Source organism: Castanea sativa, chromosome 6 (assembly GCF_040712315.1).
Source record: "Castanea sativa cultivar Marrone di Chiusa Pesio chromosome 6, ASM4071231v1".
NCBI lineage: Eukaryota > Viridiplantae > Streptophyta > Magnoliopsida > Fagales > Fagaceae > Castanea > Castanea sativa.
Genome location: NC_134018.1, coordinates 33257138 through 33272782, shown reverse-complemented (window position 1 = coordinate 33272782; position 15645 = coordinate 33257138). Strand labels below are relative to the sequence as shown.

Sequence of the window (15645 nt, the reverse complement as noted above, 5' to 3'; positions counted from 1 at the left end):
TTTGTATTTTAAGTTTTTTTTTCCTCTTTGATTTTTGATTTAATCTAATCAATTATTATTTTTAAATAATCCTAATACATTAATTTAGTACAATAACAAATTTGAAAACAGCCTATGAATCAGAAAAGTATTAGAAGATTAATTGTAATTGTGTTGTTGTTCTTGGGTTGCATTTTTTTAAGTGGGTTAATTTTAATGGGCAATGTGACGGCGAGTGTGGGAGTGAATTCGTTGTCAATATTATGAGGTTTGCTATTTTTGGTTTTTGCATATTGTTTTCTTGATCATATATAGGATTAATGGGTGTTCATGGTTTTACCTTTTAGGTTCTTCTATGTTATTGTTGTTGTTGTTGCTGCCGTTTTTTCCATTATTTTTAATTAATTTGGTTGGCTGATTGGAATAAGTTTTGGGAGTACTGGTTGAAAACTTTGTAAATTGTTGTATCTCTGATTTTTTTTTTTCCCACCCAAATTTGGTGGACTTTGCATATATATGGAAACTAATTATTTATGCATGAGTTTTACATATGGAAAGGGGTTTATTGAAGAACATCCAAGACTATCTTCTCTAAGTCCATTGAAAAAAAATCAAAGCAAACACTAAATTAAACGTTGATCCTCTACTCTACCCAAAAAAAAAAAAAAAGAAAAAAAAAAAAGCAAACACTAAAAAGAAAAAAGTGAGCATAGGATAGAGTTGGGAATTTTATTTGATGCATGTAGAGAACTTTAAATTCTATTATTTTGCAAACTAGCCGTCTCTTCTCATGGATTTATGCCATTTGAGACTTTAGGAAAAAAGTGACGAGGAATTATTTGGAACCTTAAAAAAAATGAAGGGTTGAGGAAGCGGCAAAAATGGAAGGATAGTAGATCTATACATTTGAGTTGCAGAGAAAAGGGGATGGAAAGAGACTTTGAGAAATTGAGAGGGGCATTTATTGAAGTTAATGGGAAATATGAGATAAAACATTAATTTTAGAAAATTGATGATGTGACCTGTAGTGTATTTTTAGACTTTGATCTATTTTGAATTAATGGTATAAAAATGATGTAATTTGAAGTCATATATATATATATATATATATATATATATATAAAATTCATTTACTCTTTCTTTCAATTTTACTTTAGGTTGATGAATCATTGTAGTTTTTTTATAATATTATTTTGGGCTAATACAATTTGGCAATGTGTTTTTTTTTTTCATCACAAATCTTCTCTCTCCCACTTATAGCTTTTTTTTTTTTTTTTGGGACATAATACTTAGTTATTTTGAAAATGAGATTTTGAATTTATATCAAAATACTATCTGGGCTATGGATTTGAATGTGATTATCAACTATCAAAACAACCCAAGATGAATATGTATAGAAAATATATTTGTTTTAATTTTTCATTGATTTATTATTTAGTTATAACATCAAAATTAAAGTAAATGAATATTTAAGTTAAAACTACCTAAGATGAATTTGTAAATTCAATATATTTATATATTTAATATTATTAATAAACGAAAAGCAAAAAATAAATAATAAAGAGAATAATGACGTGAAAAATGATAAAGCTCAATACAAATATCCAGTTAAAGGCAATTAATCTTAATAATTGAAAGTGCATGTAGTCAATTTTTATTTGTTTGATCATGTTCTCTTTATATTGTTATACAAATTATTTTCTTTCATTTCGATAAGTGAAGTGTTCAATTTTTTTTTTTTTTTGAGAAACTAAAGTATTCAATTTTAGATATAAAGTCTACTTTATTTTTTCTACTTATTATTTTAAATATTTTTAGAAATGTCTAAGAAATATGTAGTTCTAATCTAATGTATCTATATTAGCAAACAAAACCCAATTAATAGTTCAAAACTACTCCTAGGATAAGAAAAATTATAAATAATAATAATCTATTTTAAGAAAATGAAAATTTTGAATAATAAATTTGAAACTTAAATAGTTTAATTGTACTAAAAAATTAGAAAAACATAACGTACAATAACATAATTTAAAAAAATATGGTCCGCCTAAAAAATGAATAATATCAACTAAAAGAGTCCAAATAATAAAATGATGATATATTTTTTGAGATAGATAAATGAAATATAATTTTAGAGATTGTTTTATTTTTGGGGAGAAAAATTTATTTTCCACAATCATTTTAGATAAATGACATATAATAAAATGATTGTTTTATACTATAATTACTAAATAATTATATATTTTCACTGTGACTAATTATATTAAAACATGTATCATATTTGTGTTGCCATACGTAAAAGCCCCAGAGACAAGCCAAATCCTATAGGTATTGGTGTTTTTGTTTTTTTTATTCTATTTTAATTTTTTACTGTATTTGAGAATCAATCCAGTTGGTATTAAATTTATTCTTATTTAACTATAAAAATTTCATTGTTAAAAAAATAAAAAGAATAAAACTGTGCAGTATGCTTTACAGGGATAGTTGGATAGTTGGAGAATTTAAAAATTGTTTGACCGTGTTGTTTAAATAATATTTTTTATTATTTAAATAATACAATATATATTTTTACGATACTTTTTTAGGTGCTCGTATTCATACCTTTGGACAACAATATTAAACGGATCCTAAATTATGATAGCATATCCAATCATTCCTCAAGAACGTGGACAGCGTGGTCCCGGACGTAAATGATTTGATGGAAAATGAATCATTGCTTGTAACATGATTGGAAATTATCAGGTGAATGATGATTTTGTAATTTGAATGGAGTAGGTGTCCTACATGGTCAAAAGCTATCTGAAAATGAAAGGACTAGAATCCAAGAGAGACAGTATTGCCTTCTTTCAGAGTTCAGACGAGGAAAGTTCTACTGTGACTGAAGGTCTCCTGGTATTTATCAACATCCCCTAGCTAGTCCCAACTCACAGATCAGTACTGGGAATCTGCAAATGACAGTTTCCAGGGTGTACATACATATATATACAAAAAGGCCTATATCATTTTAAAAAGACAGTAAATGACGAAACATAGCTTACATAATGCCTTGCCACCAATACCATAGCCAGTGCCTTCAAAAAGTTACTGTGCCTCATTTGTTGCGCATGCTGGCTTTGTTTTATGTATATGTAATTGCTTATTGTTTATTCCGCCTAGTCTGCTCCATCTGAGTGTCCAAAACCTAAACTCAAGGCTAATATTTAATAACGTTTAACATTTTCCCATTAAAAAATTGCAGATAGGAACTCTTGAGAGATTGATAGAGAAACAGAAATGTGTGAAATAAAGAAGTTTGTGCTGCTGGAAAGTTTGCCCATCATTTTTTTTAATCTTCACATTTTGATAAGTTTAATAAAATTAATTAAATGATTGAATAATGTATCATGAGCACAAGAACAAACAGTCTTTAATTTGAATATCATTTTCACTTTACCTCTTTATACAAGTCTAACACCCATTAAAAAAAAGTGTTAGAATAATGGTTAAATGTTCAAAACCATTATTCCTAATGGTTTAGTTCTAACACATTTTCATACATTTTAAACAACATTATACACATTTTCCTACATTTTTTTACTCACACGTATATCAAAAACATCCAAACAACATAACTCAAACTCACCTCCCAAACACCCCCTTAAGATTTTAGACAAAAATAGGAAATTTTGGACCTTAACTAGTTCTATCATCTATTTTGCCCATCTAGAAGCAAGGTTTTGAAACCCGAACCTTTCATTGAACCGTAAAAGGGAAAAGTTCAAGGTTTTTGAGGTCAAACCGGGGCCAAACCATGATGATGTCATAATTAATTTAATAATTAATTAAAGCTTAAATATAGATATTAAATTTATAAAACTAGCAAAATTGACTAATATATCTATATATGTGAGAGAAATTTAATGATTTTCAAGCATATATTTAATAATTAAATAAGAAAGTTAATAAAATAAAATAATAACCATGAAAACATTAAAAAATTTTGATTAATTTTTGAAGTAAAGTTGAATATCTTTAAAGGATTTTAATTATAATTTTTTTTTATTCCTTGTAAGAGATGGATAATTTAATTAAGTAGAATAAAATTGTGTTAAGTTGTTTTTATAAAAAAAAAAAAATTGTTAAGGGGTTGGACCGCACGGTTCTTGACACCAGTTCATGGCTTCATGCGGTCCAACCCCAGTTTTAGGGGTTCAAGAAATTAAGTTGTGGGGAGTAAAAAGGCCCTGATGGGGATGTGGGCCTTTGGGCCATGCTAAGGAAGACCGACCTGCTCTTGGGTTTAGAACTTGTTAGTACTACGGGTCGGCCCATATGCCGAGGATCCGAGGATCTAGCCGAGGGTGAATTTCCCTTCGGACGGACACCGGAGAACCCGGGACTTCATGGTAAAGGTTAGGGAATGACACGGTCAAGACCAATGGTTAAAGGGGGTGAACCCTTGAATGTCCTAGAAGCACCGATGTTAGAGAAATACCAAAGATAAAGGCTGCCACTTCCACATTAAAGACCCTGCACCTACCACCCTGGCCGCATTAATGGGGAAGTGACACCTGAACAGTGGAAGGGAAACTTCTGGTTACTATTCAAAGGCACTGAGAAAAGAAATATCTAGGCTAAGGGGGAGTTGGAGCAACACATGTACAAAGTATCAAAAAGAGAAGTATTTAAGGAGCAACCTAGAACAGGAATGGAGGCCCGCTCCCTTTTTTGGAATCAAAAAGAAAAAGAAAAAAGAAAAAGAGAGAATATAAGAACAGCTCTCGGCTTACGTCCGAGCAGGTTGATTTACAATATTCCTTGTTGTTTTCAAGTGTTTGCAATCTTTGGCTTGTCATTTAATCCTTAGACACTTCTAACCTGGGTTTCAAGCCCACACTCTACAAATTCATATTGTTTAAGGCTCATTGGGCCTGAGCCCGTAACCGTTCTTGGGGCCAGGTGCAATTGTCCACCTACATAAGTAATTAACTAAAAATACGGTTCTTTATGCTTAAAAAATAGTTTTCATCCCGGTTCTCGGTTTTCAAGGTCCGACCTCCCGATTCGGTCCGGTTTTGCAAACAGTGTCTAGAAGTTGTAGCCTATTTGATATTCTTGTGATAGCATATATACAGGCTCTTCCCAATTATTTTGGCAATACATTTTGATCAATGGTTTGGGGTGTGGGAGGAGATAATTTTCTAAATGCAAATCTTTTTTACAACTTTTTATAATTTACTTTATATATTTATTCCGCCTTGCCTGTTGCATCTGAGTGTCCAAAACAAACCCAAGGCTAATATTTAATAATGAAAACATTTTTCCATTAAAAATTAGGCAGATAGTAACTCTTGAGAGATCGGTAGACCAGCAGAAGTGGGTGAAAGAAAGTAATTTGTGTTGTAGTAAAGTTTACCTATCAGTTTTTTCATCTTCACATTTTGATAAGTATCATGGTACAACTATAAATAGTCTTTAATTTGAATCTTATGTGAAAAGATGTGTTAGAAAATAATTAAGTTTAAGTACTTTCAGGTTTTGTCTTTTAATCAAACAAAACTAGGCTAATATCATTGTTGAGGAGGGAGAAATGAATAACGTAAATGGTTTCAGTGATACGACCTGAGCTTTAAATTCGATTCAGCTGTGTGTGTGCGGGCTGTGTTGCATTTTGTAGAGTTACTACTTAATAGAAATTTGAGAGAGAGAGAGAGAGTAAATAATTACGGGTGGAACCATGATAAGAATCTTTTCAATAGATATAAATTAAGTTTTTTTCATCAATAAAGTTATACTTTTGTTTTAGTTTAACTTATTTTTTAAATCTAATAAAATAATGATAATAATTTTTTCAACAATTTAATTTATAATCTAGATGATATCTCATGTAATAGTATTATAAGATTATCATCTCACAATATGTGAGATTTAAACATGTAAAACTTACTCATATTACAGACAAGGCCGGCCCTAGCCCTAGGCCTAGGCTATTTAGGCCATGGCCTAAGGCCCCGACATAAGAAGGCCCCCAAATATGGGGGGTAAGTTTTTCTTTTTCTTAATAAAATAAAAAGTGTGAGTTAAGTGTATATTTTATCTCAATCTTAAGAAGGCCTTAAATATTAGAGTTATGTTAGTATATTACAAGTTTTATTATATAAGTCTTACAAATTGATATGTCACCAATAAAATAATTCAATACTCATTTTTTCTTTTATTGAAGTGCCCCTCATTGACACATTAATTTGTAAGCTTTTTGTAGTAAAATTTGTAAAAAGTTTAGCATTTTCTCCATAAAAAAAAAAAAACTAATAAAAATACAACACAATCACCATTAAGTGTATGAAAAATGCTAAAGCTAATACAAATTTTAGGAAAAAAAATTTACAAACTGATGTGACCGGAATATAATCGGTGTTACTTAAATAATAAGTAAAAATGCAAAACTGACCCTCTAACTTTTAACGTTTTTCATTTCAGTCCTCTAACTTTAAGTTTTGTCATTTCAATCATCTAACTTTCAATTTTTGTCAATCCAAGCTTCTGTTAGAACTCAATTAAGATTACCGTTAAACACACTGAGAAATGACCGTTTTACCCCTCTTCTTTTTTCTTTTTTTTTTAAAAAATTTAAGGGGAACGACGACTGGAAAAAATCCAGGAGCTTACGTATAACCCTTTAGACGTAACCACATTCCTCTCCCAAAAACCCTGTTTCAAAAAAAAAAAAAAGTTTCTCCCAAAAACCCCAATCAAACTTGAGACAGAGAGAGAACCGCATCAAGTCATCAACGACGAGCGTGTGCACGCTTATCCTCCCTTCGGCACCCCGTCGTCTTCCTCATCCATCCAGCCAGTCCTTCACCTCCATCGACCCAGTTCCGTTCATCCATCATCCTCCTCACCCATTCCGTGCCGCCTTTCCCTTTCCCTTCCCCATCACCAATCTCCTTCCCCTTCTCCGTCATCGATCTCCTCTCCCTTCAATATTTTTTCCCTCTTCCTCCACCTCGCCGGCTTGCCCAGCCATCGATCGAAGGCCTTAAAACGCTCTTCACTGCAGTACTCTGTGTTGAGTTCGACTCCGACTGTGACTTCGATCTGCCCTTCTCTCTCTGCTATCTTATTTTCTCTACCGTGGGTGTGGTGGGTTTCTGTTTGTGTTGCTAGGTGTGGTGGGTCTGTTGGTGGCTGATTTGGTGTTGCTGGGTTTGTATTTGTGTTCGTGTTGTGGCTGATTTGGGGTGGAGTTGCTGGCCTTGACAGTGGAGAAGAAGTCCTTTAATTCTAAATTTGGTAGCTGATTTGGTTGTTTTTCTTATAATTCTGAATTTTTTTTTAAAAAAAAAGGAAGGGTAAAGCGGTCATTTCTTAGTGTGTTTAACGGTAATCTTAACTGAGTTCTAACAAAAGCTTGGATTGACAAAAATTGAAAATTAGAGGACTGAAATGACAAAACTTAAAGTTAAAAGATTGAAATGAAAAACATTGAAAGTTAGAGGGTCAATTTTGTATTTTTGCCTAAATAATATAATAAAATGAATGTTTGAATAACTTTTCTTTTATTGGTGATATGCCAATTTGTAAAATCTATATAGTAATTATCATTAGCTCACTTTGAGTAAATTAGTCATATTAATAAGAATTAATAATGAATTTAGAATTAAATATAAATAAATATTATTTAAGTGATATTTAGATGTAAAAAGATTCTATAAAATTCTCGCCTGAGGCCGCAAATATTCTTGAGCCGGCCCTGATTACAGACATTATAAGAAAGAAATCTTATGAAACTCTCGTAAGTAATAAAATACTCTTTCGTAATTTGCACATTTCATTTGATAACAAATAAAGGAGAGGCAAGAATTGATGGGCTTCAACCAAGAAAAAGACAAGAATTGATGGGCTACGACCAATAGTGGTCGAGATATTGGGGGCAATATAGGAAATAACTACTCATGCGCCCCAACTTCAGTTAAAACTTTTTTTTTTTTTTTTGAGAAATAATTTCAGTTGAAACATAGAATCAAAGTCAAACATCTCTTCCTCCGATCTTTTCTTCAATCTATGCTTTTAAATCTTAGGCGTGATTTTAGGTACCATCCGGCCGAATTCTAATTCACGCAAACATAATTCAGCAAAAAAAAAAAAATCATGAAATCATAAAAATATAAAGAGAAATGATATATCCACAACATTTTCACAACATTTTTACAACAAATCCTAAGTGGCAGGATGTTACTGGTTGCAAAACATGCAAAACATACACCCGAATTTATCAGGACACTCAAAGTTATTTTTAATTATGAGTTTTAGCTAATTCAATTAATAAATTTATTTAAAGTCAAATAAAGAACTTATATTTTAATTCTTATAATATCAAAATTTATTGTCCTTTTGAGATCTGTTTATTTGGTTGAAATTAAATTTTTTTTTACTGAAATTACTGTAAATAAAGATAAAAATTAGCTGAAATAGTATACTAAGACTCGTAAATAATACTAAAAAGTGTAACTAAACCTATAAATAATAGCAAAAATAAATTTAATAGTAATATAAATTGGCAAAAAAAAAAAAAAATTGTCAAACACATACTTAGTCAATATAGTATATTGATCAAGTAATAAGAACAATTTTCATAGATCATGGAGGAGTAGGACACTCAAACGCAGGTTCAAATAGATGTTATTTACTTTACAAAAAAAGAAGAAGATATTATTTACATATATTAAAAAAAAATCATCTCCTTAACCCAAAAAAAAAAAGTATATATATATATATATTAAAAAGTTAATATATACATTTTTTTAAATAATTAAAATGAGAACTTTAAATCACGACATTAAACTTAAAAAAATGATCTTTCTCAAAAAAAAAAAAATAATAATAATAAAAAAATGATAGTTACAATTTCAGTTAATTTCAAACAGCGCGGAATGGCGTTGACTATTTGAAGGTGGCGTGGGACACTCAGACAGTGCTAACTGTGGTAAGTGCTGACATAACTTTCTGGCATTTTCTTCCACAGTCTTTGTCTTTCCATCCAATCAAACGGCAGTTCCTCCTTAATTTTCCCACTAAACTAATAGTACTAGTGCCAAATTGGGGTATGTGCTCGTCGGCAATCTAAAATTTTCCAACTCACAAAATGGAAATTGACTCCTCAGAATGTTCCAATTGGCTCTTTGACTATGGCTTTATAGAACAAATCTCAGTTCCCGGCGACCCATTTCCGTCTTCCATCTCCGGTGGTTTCAGCTGGGCCCCACAACCCCTCAATTGTTCCTTCAATACCAGGTTGGGGTCTGTTTTGCTTAACTTAAACTTCCCTGTTTGGTTACCGAGAAAGTGAGGGAAAACAAAAGGAGAAAGTAGGAATATTGGAGTTTTATTATGTTTTCCTTTTCCTAGGTTGTATGCAATAAAGTCCAAACACGTGCTCTTTGCTGTTTTAAGACTAATATTTGGCAGTAGTTTGTTTTGGGAAATAAATTTTCTTTACTTTTAGAATTGTGCTTGTTGAAATAATTATCTATGTGGCTGTTTTAAGTGTTCATGTGTAATAAGTTCATTAATTGGACTGAAAACCAGTAGAGTTTACAACTTACGTTTAATTAATTTTCGCAAATTATGGTTTTAAGCTGTAAAACTCTTTTTTTTTCCTGACTTTCCACAGGTGATGTGTACATAAGTTGGAGAATTCTAGGAAGGTGCTGTTCTAGAATCTAGGTTATGGCTTCTCTAGGAAGATGTACTTCAATACGGTTGTGTTCTGATCAACTCTCAAGGGAACAATGATAGAGAATCATATACTAGGATATGAACAATGAGAAATCCATGTCCACAATACTTTCATAACAAATCCTAAGTAATAGGTCGTTGCTAGCTAGGAAAAAAAAATTCAGTGGTGATTTCAAATTAAAATTAGTAACAATTTACCCTACGAAGTACTTTTCTATGAACAGTAGCATACCCTACGAAGGAAAGTGTCCTTAATCAAATATTGTAGAATTATTGTACTCTTGGGCGCTTTTGTTAATCTGATCTATTCCTAATTAGTTGACTGAATATTCTGTAATTACCATGTCATACCACAAATTTTAACTATGCAAGTCTTTTGGGATATTCCTTAACCATTCCCCAAGTCAAATTGAGTGCACTGGTAGCTCTTTTGCAAATTGCAGATAAAATCATGTTGGGAGCTCTATTGCTCCCCATTTTCTGAGGTTTTTGTTTTCTGCTGTTGGTAGTAATAGATTGATGTTACTTCTGTGGCTTGACAATTTGCTCAAGGTTTTAGATTTCTCCTCAAATTGGCGATATAAGATAGTTCCTGATCAGTATGTGAAGCAATGTTTCCTCTGCTGTAGTCCTTTATGTTCAAAAGTTCTCTTTCTATTTGTTTGGGTGGATTGACAAAAACAATTCTTATCTTCAATGTAATATCATGTTTTCATTTTGAAGCCAAAAAAACAAAAGCACTCAAATGTCAGCTGTAGAAAAAAAAGGAAGTTATATTATGTAATTCAGAATAGGAGCAATAGATCTTATACATACGTGTAGTAATATTATTATGTTTCTCAGTTTTTCTTGATGTCCTGACCGCATGCTATTTGTTCCCAGTGCGGAAGTGGATTGCTCATTTAGAGATTCAGATAGCCTCAAGGAAGTTGGTCATCGGAAACGGTAAATATCCCTTCCCTTTTCTTGTGCAAGAAAGATAATGACATGTTTCCATGTATGAGGTATATGTATTCAATGATAGATCGTAATCTGGTGTTTTTACCACTCATAATGGATAGATAGATCTGTAACATTGTAAACTTTCTTGTGAGTTAATTTTTGGCATCTAGTTCTGTCTTTTCTAATCCTAAAATTAGGTGAGATGACCAGTCTAGGATTCTTATGGTCAAAGCGCTATTATTGGTTTGTTGTAGATCTTGAAGGGGGAATGGGAATCTGTTGGGAGTGGTTCACTCATATGCAAAATTGCTATGCTTTATTATACAAGCAAGTTTTGCTCTGTATGAAGTTGAAGTGGAAATAGATCGAATTGAATTCTCTTGAAAACCTACTACCAACATTTCTACACTCAACCAATAAGAGTTTCTCTCAATTGAGTAACTTAGCAAACATGAAAAGAATAGGAAAGGTGTGAAAAGTACAGAGATGGGTGTCATCTTTAGTCTCAACTTTGTGTGTGTGGGTCATACTTTGACAACAACATACCAAAAACCAATAACATTGCAGCCATAATTTTCTGTCATATTATAGATATAGTGGGAATACAATCAAAGGCATGTTGATGATAATTCCCCCCCGCCCCCCTCTTTCACCCAAAAAAAAAAAAAAAAAAAAACTTTTACACAAAATTTGTGGGTTCTAGTTGTACAGATGGGCTCTATGGTGTGTTTCATGCAACCCTGATAAATTAACTTATTCAGTTTGGTTGGGCTCCCTCCAAAAATATGAAACTTAATTAGTCGGTCCAGATTTACGGGAATAATTATTGGCTGCACTTGAGACTTCATAGTTGCTACTTCATCTACTGACAGATGGTTTCCTCTTCTTCGATTATTGGGCTGACTTATATTAATATGCAATGCACACTGATATATACTTTCCAAAAAAAGGAAAAGGAACATAATACAAGTTGTGTAAATTTTCAATCTTGAATTGGCAACCGTGCATTATATTTTAAATAGGTAGAGATGATCTTCTAGTGGATACTTAAACCAATGCGTCAGAGGAATCATAATGACAAAAGGTTTTGGAAATGATATTCCTTTTGAATTCAAACACCAGCAAATACAAATTGAGTTGCTCATATTCTATTATCCTAAACAATTTCTACAATTTTTTCCCCTAGAAAAATAAACTGCAATGCTCCTTCAACAAATAAAAGGAAATCACAAATATAAGCTTTGTATTATAGACACACACAAGTATATATTGCATTAAATTGAGCTATGATTTGATTGCAAATAGTTGTGATTGAGTATTTTCTTTAAATAAATAATTTTCTAATAATGGTGACTCTCTCTCTCTCTCACACACACGCACACACACACATATTATGTTTCCTAAATTTTTCTGAAAATTTTCTTATAGGTTGAGGCCTGAATCATGTACTGCATCTGCCTCGAAAGCATGCCGGGAGAAATTGCGCAGAGATTGGCTGAATGAGAGGCATGCTACTGTTCTTTATATTTTCTTATTGAGTGTTCTCCGCATTCTAATTCTCACATTAAATTTGGTGTGATTTCAAGGTTTCTAGAATTGGGTTCTATCCTGGAGCCTGGAAGGCCGCCCAAAACAGACAAGGCTGCCATTTTGGCTGATGCTATTCGAATGGTGACCCAGTTAAGAAGTAAAGCTCGGAATCTGAAGGAATCAAATGAGGATTTGCAAGTGAAGATTAAAGAATTGAAGGTTGGATTATTTTGGAGTGGGATCTTTCTTTATCTTTTTGGAGGATTTACTTCATTTAAAAATTGCTCTGTCATCTGCATTTCATTTTATCAATTATCCTCCCTAGCTGCATACTCGTCACATATGTATGGGTAACTGGCTGCGTTATGCATAGATGTAACTTTTGCTTGCCCTCTTTTCTGTGCAGGCTGAGAAGAATGAGCATCGTGATGAGAAGCAGAGGCTCAAGGCAGACAAAGAGAAGTTGGAGCAGCAAGTCAAAGCAATGAGCACACCACAAGGCTTCCTGGCTCATCCCTCTGCAATGTCGACTGCATTTGCTTCCCAAGGGCAAGTTTCTAGCAACAAGTTGATACCTTTCGTTGGTTACCCCAGTATTGCCATGTGGCAATTCATGCCCCCTGCTGCAGTTGATACATCATTGGATCAAGTACTTCGCCCTCCAGCTGCATAAAATGGAAGGCCTTCCATGGTTTGGCTCATAATACCATTTACCTGTAAAGCTAAGATGCTTTTTTTTTTTTGGGTTATTGATTACAATTGGATGTGTGTTTTTAGTTTCATGTACTGTAAAGAAATATAATTTATTAGGAAGCAATCCCATTTTATTGCTTAGGAGGAAAAGACATTGCATGTCATGAGTTAATCATATGGAACTCTTTGAGTGATCTCACATGTCCTAGTATAGTGCAATGTTATATATACCAAATTGGTACAGATTGGACATAGGAATGATATATTTCGGTTCCGATATGTATCATTTTAGGATTATTGTATATATTCACAATATGGAGTCGTTTCTTTTGCATCACCTATTGGTTTCTTACTAATCTAGTGCCTAAACTTGCATCAGTTGAGCTTGTTGAGTAGTAGGTTAGTAGTCAATCCATGGCAGTATAGTTATTTATCTTTTAGCCTTTTGGTTCGGGTTTGGTGTAGGCTGGTTTAAACTTCAAACTTGGAGGTAGAGAATCATATATAATATATTGTAATTCTTCCAGTAGTGTGGATTATATTTATGAATCAGTTAAAAAACTACAGCTGTGTTATTTGCCTGTATTTAATGTTAAAGAAAATTTAGTCATGTCAAATTCTTCAACGGTAAGTGTAGTTAGAGAGGGTTTTGCAGAAAGAGGATTTGTAGAAATTTTTTGTTTCCCTTTCTTTTTGATAAACGAACAAGAAATCTCAACATTAAATTGTTTATTTAAAGGTTGTTTCACGCTATTCTGTATCAGTAATTTAATCGTGAGATAACATTCTGCTTGTGCTATGAACTTGTTTCCAAAATGCGTCAGGTAAATAATATTTGGCCACAATAAATATTCCTCACAAAGAAATTGTCGAATGCTTAGTATGCCTGAAGCATTGTCATTACAAAGATGATCCCCATTGTGATGTTGACAAGAAAACCGCCTTTGTGAGCTGATGAGGAAGGTGGTTTTGCTGAAATTGCAGATGGTGCCGGAGATGGTACCCTGGGGGTGGATTTTGGCGTTTGAGCTGGTGAGGAAGAACGACTTTCTGGAGCTGGAGTAGGAACCAATGGAGTCACCGATGAAGTTGGTGGTTTGCTTGAAGGAGATTCGGGCGGTGGGGCTGATGTTGCAAGAGTGTCTATTTGAACTTTCATTCCTTGGCTACAATGTCCACTTGTTCCACAGATGAAGTATCTCTTGCCTTGTGAAGAGAGTGGGATGTTGGTGGTGCCACCACTGTAAGATTGAATTGGGTTACTTGCCTGGCAAGAGTCATAGTCTGACTTTGAAACCTCAAGCACATCATGGTTTGGTGAGTACTGAAAAACTGTGAATACATTTAGTCAGCTCTAACTCTCTTTTCTCCATGAAGCTTAATCAAATTATTACAGGCTGGATAATGTGGTTTCGATAACATACACAATTATGAAAACCACAGCATAAATAGATCTCTAGTATATTGAAAGTGGCTTATTTATAAATACATGTTACTTACTCAGGTTATCTCCAACTAAAAATGATTGAGATGAAGCCCATGTTTGCAAGTCGGTGCTTGTATCCCACCCATTTGCGCCTCCGACTGTGTAATTTGCCCCCATAGCTAAATTGATGAGCATGGCTAATACAGCCAAGCTCATTAATGTTGATCTCAGCATTGCCATTTCTGGGGCTTAGAAGTAGAAAATTGGAAAAGATGGCAAAGTGATGAAAGTTAATCACAGAGAAACAATAGGATAGATTTCAGTTTGAGCTAGGAATTCTATAAATAGAGGTGATAGGACGAGGAAGAGAGCCCTTTCACATTGAAGAAATTGTTATTTTTTGGTCTACGGAGTTAGGAAGTCATGAAAAATAATTTGAAACGTAGAAAGTCAATACTTCTTGCAAGGGGATTTAATTATTCTTGCAATCCTCTCACCATGGACAGGTCAGGGTTCGTGTATGTACAACCACATACTAGGCAAAAAGCCATTCATGTAGTGGCTATGGCAGCCATGTGATAGACATAGACCTGGCGTACCTAATCCCTGTATCCAACTCACGATTGCAGGAAATATATAAAGAACTAAAGAAGACTATTGTGAAGCTCTAATTAAAATGGAGGCATCTCCATTTGCAATAAAAATGATTGTTTAAAGTACTATGATTAACTTCAGATGGCATATTTTTCCTTGTAAAAGTAATGGCAAGGGTGTTATCTGAAAAAGCTTATTTAGACCCAAATTATTCAGTGGATTAAACAAGTTAAGCCAATTGACCAATTATGTAAATAAGATTACCACAGGTTAATCACTACGAGCAAGAATTTTAGCATAATATAAAGTAGTAAACATAACCAATGAACACATGATATGATGACGAAGTGGAAGACAAATGGATAATATCCAAAGAAAAAACCACTACAAGGTACCCCACAATTAGCTCCAGTACCTCTGAACATCTTTCAAAAATTGTGTCAATGATCACAGTCAGACTCTTTGAATGACTCCACCAACTTGAAGGTTTCAGCTTTGCAACAGCCAAGATTTTTTCTCCTGAACTCACAAGTAGCCGAAAACTAGGTTTAAGTTTTAGTTTTTGTTTTTGTTTTTGTTTTTTGGTAGCACACAATGTCCAATAGTACTCTTCAATCTGAACCTCTATGAAGTCGTGCTATGATAAGCCCTTATATATGTTTGCATGTACAGAAAGAAAACCAAGACAACAACAGACTTACTAAAATTTGTCAATTTTAAGTTTTCCCCATTCTCGATCAATCGAGCCGTTGTCTATGATC

The 15645-nt window shown here is 33.1% G+C and overlaps 2 protein-coding genes across 3 annotated transcripts; one reads left to right on the top strand and one right to left on the bottom strand.

Annotated features, from left to right (window-relative positions):
• Positions 1 to 8942: 8942 nt before the first annotated feature.
• On the top strand, positions 8943 to 14251 carry LOC142638235 (transcription factor ILR3-like). Of its 2 annotated transcripts, XM_075812255.1 has the most exons (6): positions 8943 to 9255; positions 10582 to 10644; positions 12070 to 12147; positions 12228 to 12390; positions 12578 to 12862; positions 13689 to 14251. In XM_075812255.1, the coding sequence occupies exons 1-5, from the start codon at positions 9107 to 9109 to the stop codon at positions 12842 to 12844; spliced, it is 720 nt and encodes a 239-aa protein (XP_075668370.1). In that variant the 5' UTR covers positions 8943 to 9106; the 3' UTR covers positions 12845 to 12862; positions 13689 to 14251. The 2 variants fall into 2 exon arrangements, with proteins under 2 accessions (XP_075668370.1, XP_075668369.1); XM_075812254.1 differs by lacking the exon at positions 13689 to 14251 and having other exon boundaries at positions 12578 to 13190.
• Positions 13669 to 14989, bottom strand: LOC142638236 (uclacyanin 1-like). The gene is made up of 2 exons (XM_075812256.1): positions 14365 to 14989; positions 13669 to 14196 (listed from the first exon to the last, which is right to left on the bottom strand). The coding sequence occupies exons 1-2, from the start codon at positions 14528 to 14530 to the stop codon at positions 13742 to 13744; spliced, it is 621 nt and encodes a 206-aa protein (XP_075668371.1). The 5' UTR covers positions 14531 to 14989; the 3' UTR covers positions 13669 to 13741.
• Between the last annotated feature and the right edge of the window lie 656 nt (positions 14990 to 15645).

Coding starts and splice junctions, on each gene's coding strand:
- LOC142638235 (XM_075812255.1), top strand. CDS start 9,107: ATGGAAATTGACTCCTCAGAATGTTCCAATTGGCTCTTTGACTATGGC. Junction 9,256..10,581: donor AATTGTTCCTTCAATACCAG/GTTGGGGTCTGT, acceptor ATTTGTTCCCAG/TGCGGAAGTGGATTGCTCAT. Junction 12,148..12,227: donor AGAGATTGGCTGAATGAGAG/GCATGCTACTGT, acceptor TGTGATTTCAAG/GTTTCTAGAATTGGGTTCTA.
- LOC142638236 (XM_075812256.1), bottom strand. CDS start 14,530: ATGGCAATGCTGAGATCAACATTAATGAGCTTGGCTGTATTAGCCATG. Junction 14,197..14,364: donor TTTAGTTGGAGATAACCTGA/GTAAGTAACATG, acceptor ATGTATTCACAG/TTTTTCAGTACTCACCAAAC.